Raw genomic sequence first — 19,707 nt, forward strand, 5'->3', positions numbered from 1 at the left:
GATTGTGTTCACTGCACCCCAAAAATGATTTTGTTCACTGCACCCCAAAAAAGATTTTGTTCACTGCACCCCAAAAAGGATGTTGTTCACTCCACCCCAAAAAGATTGTGTTCACTGCACCCCAAAAAGATTGTGTTCACTGCACCCCACAAAGGATTTTGTTCACTGCACCCCAGAAAGATTGTGTTCACTGCACCCCAAAAAGGATGTTGTTCACTGCACCCCAAAAAGGATTTTGTTCACTGCACCCCAAAAAGATTGTGTTCACTGCACCCCACAAAGGATTTTGTTCACTGCACCCCACAAAGATTGTGTTCACTGCACACCAAAAAGGATTGTGTTCACTGCACCCCAAAAAGATTTTGTTCACTGCACCCCAAAAAGATTGTGTTCACTGCAGCCCAAAAAGATTGTGTTCACTGCAGCCCAAAAAGATTGTGTTCACTGCAGCCCAAAAAGATTGTGTTCACTGCAGCCCAAAAAGATTGTGTTCACTGCAGCTCACACACAGAAAAATGGATGTGGATCACTGACACCTGCCTATCTCCAATCCCACACCACACAGCAATATCGATTGTAGTTTGTAGAACACAGTTTCCCTAAAATTCAGCAGACTCTGTCCCTAACAGGATTGAGAAGAGATCGTAGATCAGGATTGAGTGCAGATTCACCCCACCCCCCACACAGCAATATCGATTGTAGAAGACACTGACCCTATAATTCAGCAGACTCTATCCCTAAAATGCCTACAACTCGCCCTGCCTAAACACTCCGACCTGTCCCTCAATTCTATCCGGACACAAATGGTTTTTTCCTGCCTATCTTTCCCTAATAAGCAGCCAGCACATTGATGTGTGCTCTGTCCCTTAGCTAAGCAGCAGAATGACGCTGCTGCGGCGGCTGCCTCGAACTTATAAAGACTTGGTCACATGCTTCAGACGGCCAATCACAGCTACTAAGACATTTGCAGGCATGGCTGGGATGGCTTAAGGCACACCAGTTAAACGATTGTTGATTGGCTGTTGAAAGCCCGCCATGAAAAGAGCGCCAAAGCATGCAAAACCCGGAAATAAAACGACCGAACACGGATTTTTACCCGAACATACAGTAAAGTGTCCGTGTCCGTGTTCGGGTAAAAAAAATCCAATTATTCGGTACGAACACGAATAATACAGTCCGTGTTCGCTCAACACTATCTGTGAATCATTTTTGTCAGTGCTAAGGCAAAGCTTATAACATCAACGGGAAGTTCAAGAAGGGCCACAATATTTTTTTAAAAAGTGATACTTTCATGAAATGCTCTTTAAATGTCAACTCTCTCCCTATCAAGCTTTATATTTCCATGTAATTGTTCCAGGGCAACCTATGGAGTGATACAGCATGAGTATTCCATACGTGACTGGTTTTATATCTTTACAAATATTGTGCTGACAGCATCCATGCATCAGTTCAACACTTCTAGCGCATGGAAATAAAACCTGCTTAATGGAAATGCAAATGTGGCAATACGTTCTCCTCTCACTTTATTTACCAGTCAATTTCAAGCAAACATCTGGAGGAACTGATCTTAAATCTCATCATTAGGAACAAAGTAGCCATGTTTCCAATAAATAAGACATTTATAGAGGGATGAGCTGGATGTGAGTTAGTAGCAGATGCTTATGCACTCATTAAAATCAGATGATTGTTTCCTGCACTTTACATTACTCAGGAGAAGGTCTGTTCTAAGGCAAGGCAATGTTACTGGAAATGAGAGATAAAAAGGAAACAATAGACAATAACAAAAAAAGCTATAAAATGAAAATGACAACAGGTAAAGAAACTTACACGATACTGCATCATCCTCCACACGCTCCTCTGCAAAGCCATTGGATGCGTTGAAAAGAGGAAAAAGAAAAAGTGAATGTGAATGTCACATATTTTCATATAAGGCTTGCAAAAAAGAATATCACACATCATAAAAGGCTTTTTAAAGCAGCTAATCCAATATCATGAATATGTAGAAATGTTTAGCACTTGGCCTTCATCTGATACAATTATTAGTTAATTAGTAAGCTAATTAGAAAAATAGGTTTCTTATTATAATTATGTTTTTATTTTAAATAATGCTGAAAAAAAATAACCAATACATATATCATAATAATGCTAACAATCCATGTAAATTACAAATATAAATAGCTAACTCCAGTCCAAATTTGTTTCTTTAGTTTTGCATGGGGTGTGTAAGGGTGAAGATTTCTGTTGGTTTTTTATTTCTGTCTGTAACTTCTTTGGGAAGACTTACCCTCTTTCCTTTCCAATGACATCTGTACAGGAAATATGGGAGCAGTTGTCACAGGGACAGGAAGCCACAAACACAAATAAATAATGTCAAACGTTCTAACCCTTCCTTACTGTATTTTTGTTTTGCCTGAACGCCCATTATAGTGATTTCCCATCAAATCCTGCCCTAGCATGTATTATATATATATATATATATATATATATATATGCCTGTTGCCATTTTGTGTGGACGGGGGGGGGGGGGGTGTTGGGGAGAAAAAAATAAGTGGAATGGTTGCTTTTACTGTCCTGTTTTTCAGCAATGCAGTTCTAGGATGATGATGCAGATGTGCATGATAGCAGATCAACTTATAACTTCAGGTTATCTAATTAGGTTTTGAAAAAAAAAACCCTGGAAGCTGATTGGTTTCTATGCAGAGCTGCATCAGCCCCTGTTTTAGTAAATCACCCCCAGTGTCTAATAGGAAATAACTCTATCAGTGGCTCCAGCCATTTTATGACTCATATCAAACTAATTGTTTGAGATGATCCCCATTAACAACGCCTGGGTCTCATATTCTCTTTCACTCTTCTTTTCCCTTCTCTTTCCTTCCCCTTTTTTTTCCTTACTCCCCTCTTCTGTTACTTTCCATCCTACGATTTCAATGCCCGGGACATCAATGTTCTGGTATATACAGTCAGGTCCATAAATATTGGGACATCGACACAATTCTAATCTTTTTGGCTCTATAATGGATTTGAAATGAAACAAACAGGATGTGATTTAACTGCAGACTTTCAGCTTTAATTTGAGGGTATTTACATCCAAATCAGGTGAAAGGTGTAGGAATTACAACAGTTTCTATATATGCCTCCCACTTTTTAAGAGACAAAAAAGTAATGGGACAATTGGTTGCTCAGCTGTTCCATGGCCAGGTGTGTGTAATTCCCTCATTATCCCATTTACAAGGAGCAGCTAAAAGGTCCAAAGTTAATTTCAAGTGTGCTATTTGCATTTGGAATCTGTTGCTGTCAACTTTCAATATGAGATCCAAAGCAAGCCATCATTAGGCTGAAAAAAAACAAAACAAACCCATCAGAGAGTTAGCAAAAACATTAGGGGTGGCCAAATCAACTGTTTGGAACATCCTTAAAAAGAAAGAACGCACTGGTGAGCTCAGCAACACCAAAAGACCCGGAAGACCACGGAAAACAACTGTGGTGGATGACCGAAGAATTCTTTCCCTGGTGAAGAAAACACCCTTCACAACAGTTGGCCAGATCAAGAACACTCTCCAGGAGGAGTGAATACAGAGGTTTCACCAAAAGATGTAAACCATTGGTGAGCCTCAAAAACAGGAAGGCCAGATTTGAATTTGCCAAACAACATCTAAAAAAGCCTTCCCAGTTCTGGAACAACATCCTATGGACAGATGAGACCAAGATCAACTTGTACCAGAGTGATGGGAAGAGAAGAGTATGGAGAAGGAAAGGAACTGCTCATAATCCAAAGCATACCACCTCATCAGTGAAGCATGGTGGTGGTAGTGTCATGGCGTGGGCATGTATGGCTGCCAATGGAACTGGTTTTCTAGTATTTATTGATGATGTGACTGCTGACAAAAGCAGCAGGATGAATTCTGAAGTGTTTCGGGCAATATTATCTGCTCATATTCAGCTAAATGCTTCAGAACTCATTGGACGGGGCTTCAAAGTGCAGATGGACAATGACCCTAAGCATACTGTGAAAGCAACCAAAGAGTTCTTTAAGGGAAAGAAGTGAAATGTTATGCAATGGCCAATATCAATCACCTGACCTGAATCCGATTGAGCATGCATTTCACTTGCTGATGACAAAACTGAAGGGAAAATGCCCCAAGAACAAGCAGGAACTGAAGACAGTTGCAGTAGAGGCCTGGCAGAGCATCACCAGGGATGAAACCCAGCATCTGGCGATGTCTATGCATTCCAGACTCCAGGCTGTAATTGACTACAAAGGATTTGCAACCAAGTATTAAAAAGTTAAAGTTTGATTTATGATTAGTAATCTGTCCCATTACTTTTGGTCCCTTAAAAAGTGGGAGGCACATATACAAACTGTTGTAATTCCTACACCGTTAGCCTGATTTGGATGTAAATACCCTCAAATTAAAGCTGAAAGTCCGCAGTTAAAGCACATCTTGTTTGTTTCATTTCAAATCCATTGTGGTGGTGTATAGAGCCAAACATATTAGAATTGTGTCAATGTCCCAATATTTATGGACCTGACTGTATTTACTATATGATGCTTAATAGAATTGACTGCTATATGATCCACTTGCTTAAATGGGCTCGGCCATGGTCGCCTACATATAAGAAATGCACGGAACAATGTGTCATTCTAAAATATTGTGTCAAGTACCTATGACCTAATGTTATTGCTTTACTGATCACGATTTGTTTCCAACTGCTATTTCCTTGTTTTGGCTATCTCATTATGTTGTTCTCAGTACTTTTAAACTTTATGAAAAACTGATTAAACACAAACTAATTGTTTGGCTTCCTCGTGAATAAAGAAATGCCAGAACAAGATCACCACTTTACAGTTCATAACCCCCCAATTGTAGTTACTTCACATAAACTAAGACTGAAGGATCAGCTTGAGGGTCCTAGAACTTTCTCCTCTGTCCTGATGTCATCCCGCTAAAGATTGCATTTACATCAAATCACCAAAATATGAATTTCGTTTTTTTTTTTTTTTTTTAGATTATTCTTTGCACAATTCTTATCCTATCTTTTGATGATGAGAAGCCTTTCAGCATTTACGTTTGTTGCCTTAAGCAATAATAATTTATGGGATAGTCAGAAAATAATTAAATAAAATGCATTTTAAATGCTTTTGGATGTTTAGTCATTTTAATTATACAGATTATCTAGGCATTAGACCTAGAGAAGAATAAACGTGGCAAGACTGAGCTCTGAGAGAATAAATATTCCTTCTGAATAGTGATGGTTATGAACTATTCTTTATAGTTGAAATCAGTCACTGAGTTCAACACACACCAGGGCAAGAACTGAACAGCTCAGCCAGTCATCAGGGAAAGTTCACTGCATTGCAGCTGAAAATTGTGACAGTTGAGAAAAGTGTCATTTGTTGCATAGAGCTGTCTATTTCCACTTGTACAGAGAGAAATATGTTGGCTGCTATAGCTGACCTTATTCTAAAATGCTAGCTGCCTGTTTCAATCATTTCTGAGTCACTGACCTGGAACAACCATGCAGCAAGTGACACCAGAACTCCTGATCAAATTAGTTATTGAGGGTCAGTAAATTATGTTTTTTTTTTTTTTTTTTTTTTGCTTGGATCCTTTTGAATAGTAAATTAACTGGGCTCCTGGAATTTTTACAAGTAGAAGGCATGTCAGCAAACTGATCACACGTTACTTAAATGTTGCTTTCTGCAAAAGCAATATTCCCCTGGGCACCTGGGGAAAAGACAAATCCACAAAGTTAGTAAAAGACTTATTAAAACAGGAACATCTTTAGTAAGACTTCTTCACAAAAGGGGATGGAAATGGCAATAGTGGTAGCGAAGGGGTGTGAGTGAGTCTGTTGACCAAGGGATGGGTCATTTGGTATTGCAGCCTAAAGTGTAAACTCCAATAAAGGCTAAACATGAGACTGGTATCAGACAAGTACTGTAAGAGAAGCATAAAAAGGATGTTGGAGGTTTAGTGTGGGTGTAAAGCCAATAAGGATTTATGGGTGGGGTTTGTAAGGTCTATCCAGATTTTTCAAAAAGGTGGCCAGGTCCAGGTGCCCCAGGTGTCCCTACTTGGTCTCTAATTGGTCAAGCTACTGCTTGGTCTCCCTACTTTCTGAGATAAGATGCTGCTGCATACCGCTTCTTTTATGAAGACCTATTTTAGGACGTAATTGGTGCCAGCTGCATTGCAGACCAGAGCTCAGCAATGACAACCTGCATAATTTTCTCAGTACAGATTAACCAGTTCTGGACCGGAAGGATTTGCCCTCTTAATGACCAGGCCCTATTTTGCGATTCGGCACTGCGTTAATTTAACAGACAATTGCGAGGTCGTGCGACGCTGTACCCAAACAAATTTGACTTTTTTTCCCACAAATAGAGCTGGAAATTTAAAAAAAAAAACAAAAAAACAATATTTTTCACTTTCTGCTATATAACATTCCCAAAAAAAAAATAAAAAAATCAAAATTTTTTAACATTTTAGCCCAATTTGTTTTCTGCTACATATTTTTGGTAACGAAAAAGCGTATTTTGATTGGTTTGCGCAAAAGTTATCGCATCTATTAACTACGGGAAAGATTTATGTCATTTTTTTATTGTTTTTTGTACTAGTAATGGCGGCGATCTGCGATTTTTTGCGAGACTGTGACATTGTAGCGGATAGATCGGACCCCTGACTGACATTTTTGACACTTTTGGGGGTACCAGTGACATTACTACAGTAATCAGTGCTAAAAATATGCACTGTTACTGTAATAATGACACTGGAAGGGAAGGGGTTAACAGTATAGGTGATCAAGTGGTTAAATGTGACCCTAGGGGTGTGATTCTAACTCTGGGAGGGTGTAGGTTTCTGAGATGACCACAGAGACATGTGATCCTATATAGCAGGATCACATGGGCTCTGCGTTCATCCCAGAGAAAAGGACGGTCGGCTATGTTTACAACCGCCGACCATCCTTCTCTCTCAGCGGGGAACGATCGAGAGTGTCAGGTGGCTCTGATTGCCGCCTGACACGCATCGGCTTCCCCGCTGATGATCGGGGGTGGCGCGCGCTTGCCCCCCAGTTCCTCTCAGGCGAGCGACGTAGGTCTATGTCGTTCTGCCTGTATGAGCCACCCTGCCGCAGTAAAAAGGCAGCGGGTGGTCGGGAACTGGTTAAACATCAGGGTTGACTTACTAAAACTGGAAAGTGCAAAATTTGGTGCAGCTGTGCATGGTAGCCAATCAGCTTCTAACTTCAGCTTGTTCAATTAAGCTTTGACAAAATAACCTGGAAGCGGATGGGTTTCTATGCAGAGCTGCGCCAGATTTTGCCCGCTCCAGTTTTAGTAAATACACCCCATTGTCTTCTGCAACAGCAATATCCTCCTGGCACCTGTGGATAAGATACATCCATAATGTCTGTAAAAAAACAGGATAATCTTTATTATTATAGCAGATGGATTTAACAACAGTGGTAACAGAGTAGATGGATCGGTGAGTGAGTCTGGCTGCAAGAGATGGGTCATATGGCAAAGTGAGTGTTGACTTCCTATAAGGCTAAACAGAGTCATGAGACTGATATTGGCCTACTACTATAGGGGAAAGTTAAAGAGGAATTTGAAGGCCATAAAAAGTCAATTGGTGGGGTTTGTGAGATCCATCTAGGTGATTCAACTTGTTGGGCTAGAGTCAGCTGTTCTGGGCCACCCTAATACCTCTTATCCCTACTTTCCAAGATAGCCTATTCTTACACCCCTTTGGCTTTATTAAGTAGGTTATTTTACACAGTCCTTGGTGCCAAAACCTTTCCAGACCAGAAAGAGAGCATAGCAACGACAGATTACATATTTTTCGTAGTACTGATTTGAGCCGGTTCACACTACTCCGACTTGGGACACGACTTGTGTGCCCTCAAGTTGCCCCAAGTCTCTTGTCATCACAAATTCAATGTAAATGAATGAGAGCCGTCTTAATATGCACTACTGAAGTCGCTCTGACTTTAGAAAAGGTTCCTGTACTACTTAAAGGCGACCTCTATCCGACTTGTGCACATAGACTTCAATGGGAGTTGCCTCTAAGTCGGATCCTTATCTTATTTTAAGCCACTTGTTATCAGACTTTCCAGGAAGAAGAAAAAGATTAGCCAGGCATTCCCCACAGACAAGGTCGCCTATCATTTAAGTCTCTTCAAAGTAGTGCACAAGTCTCTTACAAGTCTCTTACAAGTCGCTTACAAGTCTCTAAACAAGTCTCTTCAAAGTCACCCTGAGCCCCCGTTCACACTGGGGCGACCTGTCAGGCGACCTGGTCGCCTGACAGGTCGCCGTAGGTCGCCTTCCATAGAGAAGCTGCGGACCCGTTCTAATAGGAGCGACACAAGTCGCTCCGACTTAGAAAAAGGGTCCGGAGCTTCTTTGGGGCGACCCGGAGCGACCTGCATAGACTTCAATGTTATGAAGTCCGTGCCGCCCGCTCCGAGGTCGCAGGGCGAGCAGCGCGCCGCGACCTATGAGGTCGCCCGGCAAAGTAGCGTCGCCCCAGTGTGAACGGGGCCTTAAAAGTCTCTCCTTCATGGGGTGACTTTCTGGTAGCGGTAGTGTGAATCGGCTCTTACTGTTAACTATTTGTTTTAGAGTATATTAAGGTCAAACAATACAGTATGCAGTATGACAACAAACCACCAAGTAGTGATGATCATTTTATTTTTAGGTAAAATCATCTTAAAGTAAATGTCTATACAAATAAATAACCCAAATGCATTTCTAACACCTTGGCTCTTTTTTAGCATAACTTACTTAAAAGTTCAATCATGTGGTTAAAGATGATTTTCCTACAGCTGCTCATTTTTACTTTTAATATCCACCCTGGAGTCAATAAACCCAATACACAGCTGTTCATATTAATAATCTGCAGGTATGTGCCAGAGATTTATGTTGCACCTTGCTGAATTTCTGTCCTTGTTTGGAAAGATTTATTTACAACAAACTTTGGCTAGATAAACAGTGGTGTGTTTTTTTTCTAATGATATAGCACCATGGCGATAATTACACTCAGTTAACGGGAGGCAGGTTCTCTGTGCGTTAAAGAAAGAGCATGGAATACACATCTGTTTACTGTTGTCAAAAGCCAAAACATTTGCATTTGCAAAGTGTGCATTATTATTCAAAGTGTCTAGATTGTGATGTAGATAATGCGGCTAAAACTGCTAATTATGCACATGTGCACGTACACATACACACGCGCGCAAACTACTTTGTGTTAGTAGTGATATGCAATTCGATTTTTTATTAAGCTCAAATTAAATTCGTTGTAAATTAAATTAGTTGTATAGATATTTCTTTTTTAAACTTAATGCATTAAGGTAAAAATATACAAGTATTTGTATGCCTTCCCTCCCCCCAAATACCTACATGAGTCCCCACTCAATCCAACGCTGCCCCCAACTGTAGTGGCTCTCTCCTCTGTCCCTGCATTCACTGGAGAGGAAGGCAGCAGGGGGAGCTATTGGTTAATGCTGCTGTCAATCAAATCCTGTGAGCAGAGCGCAGAAGTGGGGCCAAGGTTTGTTGTGTATGTCTATGGACTCACGCAGCCTAGTTCAGAAGCGAGCCCACACATGTGCCCCCTTTGGATGCGGCTTCTTATGGTGGCGTACAGAAAAGAGGAGGAGCCAAGAGCACCCACAGAAGAGGACGTTTGTGGCCTCTCTGTGCTTTACCATTGCAAAAAGCAGGTAAAAATTACATGTTTGTTATTTAAAAAAAATACTTTAGCCATATCAATCACTTTAAAGCGGTTGGAAACCGTGGCTGTTAGAAAAAAAAAACCCTGTAAGGCAATTGTATAATGTGCTAGTATGCATCACATACTACCACATTATGGAATGCGTACCTTAGAACAAATCCCTCCCGCGGTGCGCTGTCACTGCTGAGAGGGATGACATCTTACCCCGGTCTTTCTTCTGGGTTCGCGCGCTCCGGCTGTGTGATTGGCTGGAGCCATGATGACGTCACTTCCGCTGGTCACTCTCCTCAGTTCTGGCATGAAGCTCTGAAGTTTCCAGCAAGGTATGCTGGATCTTCATGCACCAGTGATATCACAGGCTGCATGCAGGGTGAATATCTCCTAAATGGTGCGCATTTAGGAGATATTCATTTTATGTACTGGTAAGCCTTAATATACAGTAGGCTTACCTGTAGCTAAAAATGACCAAGCGGGGTTTAGCACTGCTTTAAGCAGTTTATTTATAATGATTGCTATACACTGTACACTGAGGTCTTGTAGTCCTGTGTGTAAAGGAACAGGGGCCTGTTGTAGACTTGAAGGTGAAGTGAAAACATGACAGCACATTATGTATTGAATTAGAATACAGGATGTATAGCTATTTTAACAATATGATGATTCAGTTTCAAGCAGTCCCCTTACCAAGCATTAGTTTAAGGTGTTAGTGCCCACTTTTATGTAGCCAGCAAAATCAGAACATCATCAAATGTTCTCATTTTATGGCCTCCTCTGCAAGGGCTAAACGATTCTGCTTCCAGCACCTCTATTTTGATATGTGGATTACGCGTTGTCTGCAAGGACCTGCCCATGCTGTCCCACATGCTGATCCTGGCTAAAACTATTGAGATCAAATGCTGCTGTCTTTAGCTTCCTTGAGTTGGAGGATATTCTCCCTGCCCTGCCCTTTAACCAGAAACTAAGTGCCATCTTCTGAAAGAGGTGCACTCCTCAGCCCCAGGAACTTTTACCTCTAGCTAAATTTATTATCTATTATCCCGGGGAAGACGTGAGGTGTCACGAAACGCGTAGGGAAGGCGTGCTGACGTCACCACGACGCAACCCGGAAGTCGGGCGGCAGCGAGATTCTGTATACAAGCGCTTGTTACCTCCGCACATGTAAGTGTTTTTAACCATTGTTTAAATAAACTGTGTATGCGTACTATGCTTTTGTGCTCCCTTTCCTTTATTGGGACGTGGAATGCTGAGGGGCTATTACATCTGCTTGGGGTTATCCGTCCAGTGACTCAGTGGTGGCAGTACTGTGAGACATCCCGGACATCGGTCAGCCTAATAGTGGATGGAATGGCTGTTATGCTCATTTCCCTGTGAGCTCTGGTAATCTTGATGTGAGCTCTGTGCATGCGGCACCGTATGTGGATTAGGCACGTAGAAGTGGTGTGTGTTCTCCTCTCTACACCGGACACCCCTCCATTCTCCTTTTGGACTTTGTTTGATGGACTTTACCATATGCTTGCATGATATTCAGTTATATGATTAATGTTGGTTTGTTCATGATATATATGCAAGTATACTGTTATTTGGATTATACCTACATACTGGTTCGCTCTAGCTTATTTATTGTCAATCTAGCGCAGCTCTCCTTATACAGTGCTAAAAATATGCACTGTTACTGTAATAATGACACTGGTAGGGAAGGGGTTAACCCTGTGGGTAAGGGGTTAAATGTGAGCCTAGGGGAGTGATTCTAACTGTGGGGGGCGTGGCTTTTGAAATTACCATAGAGACATGTGATCCTATATAGAAGGATCACATGGGCTCTATGACCATTCCAGGGAGAAGAACGGTTGGCTGTGTTTACAACAGCCGACCGTCCTTCTCTCTCAGCGGGGAGCGATCGTGGGTGTCGGGCGGCAATCGGAGCCGCCTGACACATGCATCGGCTTCCCCACTGACGATCGGGGGCGGGGGAGGGCGCTCACCCCCTAGCTGCCACCAGGCGAGCAACGTATCCATATGTTGTTTTGCCTGTATGAGCCACTCTGCCGCCGTATATATATATATATATAATGAGTGCCTTATGGTATGTCCCAGTACCTTTAAAGCTTTTCTGAACCCAAGCACAAAAATCAAACATATTGCAGCTTAAAAGTCCTTAGAAGTTGTGGCTGAATTCGTTTTCTTTTCACCTGGTCAGTTCCTGTCCTAGGTTGACAATGCTCACTCTCTCCACACTTCTTATAAAGGGCCATAAATGTCATTCCATGTAACCCACCTATTTTTGAAAACAAACACCTTTTTCTCTCATGACTAGAAAAAAGCGGTTGTGTAATTTATAGACAATAGACGATGAAGCTGATAAAAATGTTTGAGATTTTTATCAGGAAGTTACAAGAATACTGGATAATTAGCAGGATTAACATGTATTTTCTGTGCTTATAGAAAATGTTCTCAGCCTAATAAGAAAAAAGAAAATAAATAGTCGAAAGACTCATAATTTGCAAAATAGTAAATTGTCTTTTTCTTTAGATGTACTTTAACCACTTGAAGACCTTGATCATAGCTGACATGCCATGAAAAAGTAACAACATGTCTAGGGCATATTTCCTAAATTCAGCTCTACTCCCCCTCCTGTTGTTCCCTCTCCACAAATTGGCAATTACAAGCTGCCAAAATGACAGCCAGAAATTGCAATGCATTACATGGTAGGGGCAACTGTCAAAATACTAATACACAGATACTAAATGTGAGGATTAGTGAGCATATTGGTAACATTAGAAAGGGATTTAGGGAGCATAGCCTCTCTAAACATTTTTTTTTATTATTATTTTTTATTGAGACATTTTGTATAATACAGAATACAAATGCAACAAGCAATTTGTTAAGTATAACGTTTAACATATGGATATTGATTAGATCATACATATAGGTTAAAGAAAGAGGAAAAGGAAGTGGAGGGAAAGGGCTAAAATCTTAGAAACACCCATGTTACTTGTGAATACACTAAATATTAATATCCACCGCCCATCCCCGCCAGCTTTATATCCCTTGCTCAATATGGCCTCAGACTTAAGGCCCGTACACACGATACGAAAATCAGAAGTAAAATTTCGTCCGACTAACAATCTGCCGATTTTCGGATTGTTAGTATGGTGCTTTCAACAGCCGATAACGAATTTTCGGATGACAAAATCTGGATGTGCAGGCTATAAAATTTTTATCGTACGTCAACACAACGTCCAATTTTCCTTTAATAAGTACAGTTATCGTCCGAAAAAAAATCGTAAGAGCAAGACTGGGCATGCTCAGAAACGAAAGAACACATGCAAAACAATTCAACACATGACATCACTTCTGAAGTTGAATTCTGTCATACGGGAATTTTCATATGAAAGTAACCTCTTCACTTTTGACATGAGACTAGCATGCAATAAAAATCAGACGCAAGATGGTTCGATAATCTGATCGTGTGTACAAGGCTTTAGCCTAATAAGGGAGCACTAAAAAACACAAATAAATTTGGCGCCAGTATGACGGGACCAGCGCTCTCTCCATGATAACTGGCATAACACCTGTTTAGATTTGTCATCCATGTGATGAAATTAAAAGTATGCCGTTTGCAATAAACTTTGCATAAAATAGTTAATTTGCATTTAATTTTAATGGTCCAAAGAATGTCAGGCAAAATGGTCGGCCCTCACGCATGTTCACTTCATCATATCTGGCCCTCTTTGAAAAAGTTTGGACACCCCTGCCTTAGACCATGTTTTCTTCACATGCACTTTGGGCCACAGAACATTAAACTTGCTTCTATTGCCTAAAGCGTCTGAAATGTTGAGAGCTACATTTGACTTCCTGCCTCTTGTTATGAGTAGTTTTGCAGCAAGAAGTATATGAGTAATGACTGTGTGGTAAGAAGGAGGAAATCTGTCAATCTCAAGACTGAGTATGGCAAGTGCAGGAGAGGGAGGAGTCAGTATACCTGTGACCTCAACAGAGGTACAACGAAGGATGCCATTTCAAAAGCTTGTGAGGTTCCTACAGGACCAGAACATATGCATGATATTCCCTACTTCTCCACATCCTCTGCAGCATAGTGGGGAGTTGGAGTGTGAGAATTTAGACATTACATACTATCTCAGTGTGATTTTTTTGTGTCAGTTCCCAGGGTGCTATGCATTTAGAGGCTCTGTAAATTGTTGCGAATGCACGTTGCCACTGAGAATCAGTAAACTTTTTACCCATATCACCTTCCCATTTTTGGAATGGAGTAGTCTTTGCGAGGTGAAGTTTATCTTGGGTCAGATTCCTCTCTAAACATTTTCTTTGACATCATAATAAGAATCATTTTTCTCTGCAAGTCATTGAGATTGAGAAGTATACTCCACACTGGCGAAGTAGTAATTTAAAGAGGCAAATTTCTCACCGGGAGACCCGTTGGAGATTTGATCTAAAAACTTTAAATCCATGAGGTCTAAATGTGGAATGGGACATCAATTGCTATAATAATGACAGTTGGTCATTGGTCCTCTCTCTTATCTCTGGTCTAAATTTTTTATTTCTTATTTCTTTTCTTTATTTTTTTTATTTTTTTTTAATAAATTATTGTATAAACTGTTTAGTATTAGGTAATAACATACAATAGATGTGTTAGGTAATGTTTGACCTGGAATTAGTTGCAGTTCATATAAGTGACCACTGGGGGAGTTGCCAGTACTGTATTTGGATCAATTTGCAGAAGTTTATTATTACACTTTAAAATAAGTGAAATAAAGACATATGAAATAATCACATATAAGTGCATCACCAGGAGCGCAATAGCATCCCCAAATAATATTAACAGTGATCCATATGTGTAAAAACCAAAGACAAAAAAATTAAAAATAAAGATATATAATTCTTCCATAAACTGTCTTCCTAAGTGATAAATTCAAATCAGACAAATGTGAATCCAGTGAGATCCAGTTAAAGTTAAGTCACCACAAAATGCCGCCACCTTTATGTGTCATCACCTACCACTCCCATTAGATGGTAACTCACCAAATGATATTGCCCCACATTCTCATGGTTAGACAAAAGCGCTTTAGACAAAACGGCTGTTGAAAAATCTTTTTCCTTTAGTAAGCCAGTTCACTTCTCCACCCCTCTTACAGTAAATAACACTCATAGGAACAGAATAGTGGGTCACTCAGGGCTCTTTAATTGCGGTGTCCCCAGGGGCTCCCCAGCATTGCCTTCTACATGCATGGTGCACAATCCTGCACAGGGATGTTTGTGTGCAAGTATTGCCGTGTCTGAATTTTTCTTCCCCTCTCGTCCCCTCTGGTTACAAGACTGAAGACTTAACTCTAATTCAATCTCACTGGATTTGTCTGATTTGAATACATCACTTAAGAAGACAGTTTATGGGACAATTATATATCTTAATTTTTTATATTCTTTGTCTTTGATTTTTACACATTTGGATCACAGTTATTATTATTTAGTGATTCTATTGCGCTACTGGTGATGCACTTATATGTGATTATTTCATATGTCTGTATTTTACTTATTTTGTTGTTTTTATATTTTAAGTAGCAGCATTTATTTCATTATTGGTTTACTATATTTTGAGTGTTTGTATAGCGTGGATGATCATCACTTTTATTATTACACTTACCATTAAATTTATTTACTCAAATTATCAGGAACCATGAATCAGACTGAGACAGAAAATGCAGTAATGCCAAATTAGGAAGTCAGTCGGGCCAGTGATCAGGAAACCAGAAATCAGTGTAGTCAGAGGCAGAGGAACAGGATCAGGAACCAGAAGGGATGTCAGCTGGGCAAAGTCTTTCACAGGAACATAGCAGAAAACCTCCAGATATGTTGTCCAGGCAAAGGCAGGAAAGGAATGAGCAAGGCAGCTTAAGTAGTCCAGAAGGGGTTGACTTTAGGCAGGATTGACAAGGACATAATGATAACCAGGAGAGTCACTGAGGAAACAATGAGTGCTGACAATAACCGACAGCTGAGCAGCCTGAGCGCAGCGAAGAGAGCTGCTGCTAGCCCAGCCCTGACAGTACCCCCTCCTCAAGGTCCCCTCCACCTCAGAGGGGCACCAGGTTTGAAGGGAAACCATCAATGAAAATCATAGAGGAGGACAGGAGCATGTACGTCTAAGGATGAGACCCAAGAGCGTTCCTCCTTATACTTCTCATGGTCCTCAACCTGAACCGGGTGAGGACGTTGTAACGAGGTGATGAAGTGGTTGCACACCAAAGGTTTTAATAAGGAAACATGAAATACATTTGAAATATGCATCTTAGAAGGAAGGCCTAATGCATGAGCCACTGGGTTGATCCTATGGAGAATACAAAAAGGCCCAATATAGCACAGTTCCAGGGAACATGGAGTCAGAGTTTACGATATGACAGCCAGACCTTCTCCCCAACTTGGTAGGAAGGCAAAGGAAGGCATCAGTGGTCAGCATGGAGTCTGTAGCTATCACTTGCATGTCGCAAGGACTCTTGGACCTGCACCAAAGTAGAACGGAGATCACGAAGATGCTAATCTAATGCAGGAATTCTTTAAAGGAACATTGATGGCATTGACGGCACTATTGTTAACAAACTCCACCCAAGGTAAAGGCCTGACCAGTTGTTATGGAGGCCAGAAATATAGCAACGTAGGAACTGCTCCAAGGCTTGGTTGGTTGTTCTGCAGCCCCCTTGGACTGTGGAAGAAATATCGAGGAGAAGGGAAGCTTAATTCCCAACTGTGCACAAAAGGCTTGACAAAACCTGGACACAAACTGGATTCCCCTGTTCAAGATGATAATCTTGGGTAGCCCATGTAACCAAAAGATCTCCAGAGTGAAAATGGATGCCAGTTTTTTTGGATGCAGGCAACTTCTTAAGTGGAATACAATGCAATATCTTCAAGAACCAGTGAACCACTATAAGAATAACTGTGTTGCCCTTGGAATTAGGTAACTCTACAATAACATCCATAAACAAGTGGGTCCAAGGCCTCTCTCAATTGTGTATAGGTTGTAGGAGGCCAACTGGAAGGTGTCTTACTCTGAGAACAAGTGGATATGAAGGCAGTTACATTAGCATGGAGGCTAGGTCACCAGAATTGTTGAGAAATATACCAGATGAACTGATTCTTCCCAGGGTGACCAGCTGCTTTGGGAGAACGGTATGTCTGGAGCAAAGCAGTGCAGAGATTCTTGGGGACAAAGCAGCGGTCACCAGGTTTTTCAAAAGGAGAATGGATCTGAGCAGCAAGAATTCTGTCACCCAAAGGTGAAGTGAGACCAGTGTGAATAGTGGCTAGAATGCGATCTGGAGGAGGAACCGACTCCATCTTGGAGGAGGAGGAAAACTGTTGTGACAATGCATCAGCCATTACATTCTTAGTACGGGGTAAGAATGAGACTATGTAATTGAAGCTTGACAGAAAAAGAGCCCATCATGCCCTTCTGGGGGATAAGCGTTTAGCCTCCGACAAGAGTGTTAGATTCTTATTGTCAGTCAAAATGAGGCACAGTGGTACCCTCGAGAAGGTGCCTCTATTTTTTAAGAGATAAAATAATAGCTAGCAATTCTCTGTCCCCAATCTTGTAATTGCATTCTGAAGGAGACAATATCTTAGAAAAGTACCCACAAGGATGCATAGCGCTCTCAGAGGTAGGACATTGAGACTAATTCAGTCTCAGACGCATCATCCTCAAGAATGAAGGGTAATGTAGGATCAGGATGTGCCAGCATAGGAGCTGAAACAAAGGCAGCCTTGAGAGACTCAAAGGCTTTAATGGAATTTGGAAACCAGTTCTGTGGATTGCTGCCCTTCCTGGTCATATCAGTCAGGAGTTTGACCAGAGAAAAGAAGTTACCAATACATTTCTGATAATAATTAAAGAAAATGTTATAGCGGACGTAGACCTATGGGTCAAGGCCACTGTAGAACTGCAGATAATTTCTCTGGGTCATTCGAGAAACCAGCAGTAGAAATGACATAACCCAGAAATTTAGTCGGTTTACGATGGAACTCGTGCTTCTCCAACTTACAATAGAGGTTATTATTTCTCAGCCTCTGCAGCACACAGTAGACATCTGTGTGGTGGCTCCTTAGGGATTTTGAATATATGAGAATATCATCGAGATAAACCACCACACATTGCTGCAACATATCTCGAAGGACATCGTTGATGAATTCCTGAAAAACTGTAGGAGCGTTGCGGAGACCAAATGGCATCACGAGGTATTCGTAATGTCCGGTCCTGGTATTAAATGCAGTTTTTAATTCATCATCCTTCTTTATCATCAGGAGATTGTATGCCCCTCTCAAATTGAGCTTAGTGAAAACTGTGGTACCCTTGAGGCGATCAAATAATTCCGTAATCAATGGAATCAGATAAGCGTTCTTAATTGTGATGCGATTGAGACCCCTATAATCAATACAAAGTCTCCACTTTTCTTTTCACTTTCTTCACCACTTTTCTTTTTCAGAAAAGAAGCCAGCACTGTCAGGAGACGAGGACTTGCAGATGAGTCCTCGGGAAAGTGAATTGGCAACATAGTCCTCTATGGCTTTATCCTCTGAGACAGACAAAGAGTAGACCCAGCCACGAGGGGGGGGGGGGGGCGTGGCACCAGGTTGAAGGTCAATCACGCAATCATACGACCGGTGTGGAGGCAGACTACCGGATGGACCTATGTCAAAGACATTCACAAGACTCCTCTGGCAAGGAGGAGAGTGAAGAGGTGCACAAGATCTTAACTAATTTCTGAGAACATTTCTTACTGCTTTGTGGTGACCAGTAAAGAACCTCAGCATGATGCCAATCAAAAGAGGGGTTGTGCCTCTATAAACAAGGATAACCAATGACAATCGGGTAATGAGGTGAGGAAGTGACTTGAAATTGGATTATCTTATGGTGCAGAGCCCCTATGGCCACGGTCAACGGAGCAGGTCTCATGAGTCATATGGGCAGTCTGCAAAGGTCTCCCATCAATAGCCTCAATGGCAAGTGGAGTGGCATGAAGCTGCAGTGGAATCGAGTGCTTAGATATAAAGGAACTATCTATGAATAGGCCTACAGCCCCAGAATCAATTAGAGCTTGTGTATCGATGGACGACTCAGACCAAGAAAGGGTAATCATAACTAGAGGCTTATTCTTCAGAATAACTGGGGATGCAAAAATGCCACCTAAGGTCTGTACCCTACAGAACCTCAGGTGTGGGTGTTTCCTGGATGGGTAGGACAAGACTTCAATACGTGACCTGCCTGGCCACAATAAAGGCACAATCTCTCCTTCCTCCTAAAGGCCCTCTCCACTGCATGTGTAAAGCCCAAATGCATGGGTTCTACTTCACTGGCAGACTTGGTACTAGGAGGCATGGGAGGTGAGGGAGGCAAGGGTGGGAATGCAAAGCTTGGAGCCAAATGTACAGGACTCTTCTGCAAGCGCTCCTTAAAGAAAAGTCTCTCTCAGGATCTGGAGTCAACGAGAATGGCAAACGTGATTTACTTTTCCAGATCTGAAGGTATGTCTTTGGCTGCTATCTTATCTTTAATGTTATCTGAGAAACCATGAGAAAAAGCAGCCACGAGGGCCTCATTGTTAAAAGCAATCTCTGCTGCCAGGGTACAGAATTCAATGGCATAATCAGTAACATTTCTTGTACTCTGTTTGATGGACACGAGGTTCTTGGCAGCAGAAGTGGAGCGAGCGGGAACATCAAATACCCTTTTAAAGGAAGCCACAAACTCAGAATAACTCAGGACAATGGGTTTTTGCATCTCCCATAGAGGGTTTGCCCAGGCCAAGGCTCTATCAGAAAGCAAAGAAATAATGAAGCCTACTTTGCTTCTGTTAAGCATTTTGAAATATATCTCAAACTGGTTGGGAAACCATCGGCATTGAACTGGATCACCCCCAAACGCTGGGGAAGTGGGACTTAACCAGACTCTTACAGAGGTCAT

General features: G+C 41.4%; 1 protein-coding gene across 1 annotated transcript in view; it reads right to left on the reverse strand.

The window, feature by feature from the left end:
• The window catches only part of GPC6 (glypican 6), a 1,143,233-nt gene that overhangs the window by 169,113 nt on the left and 954,413 nt on the right, over window positions 1-19,707 (reverse strand). The window contains exon 7 of the mRNA XM_082246239.1: window positions 1,828-1,857. Within this exon, the coding sequence (XP_082102365.1) occupies window positions 1,828-1,857 (30 nt within the window). The remainder of the gene's footprint in view (window positions 1-1,827; window positions 1,858-19,707) is intronic.

Source organism: Pelophylax lessonae, assembly GCF_965119305.1.
Source record: "Pelophylax lessonae genome assembly, chromosome: 2".
NCBI lineage: Eukaryota > Metazoa > Chordata > Amphibia > Anura > Ranidae > Pelophylax > Pelophylax lessonae.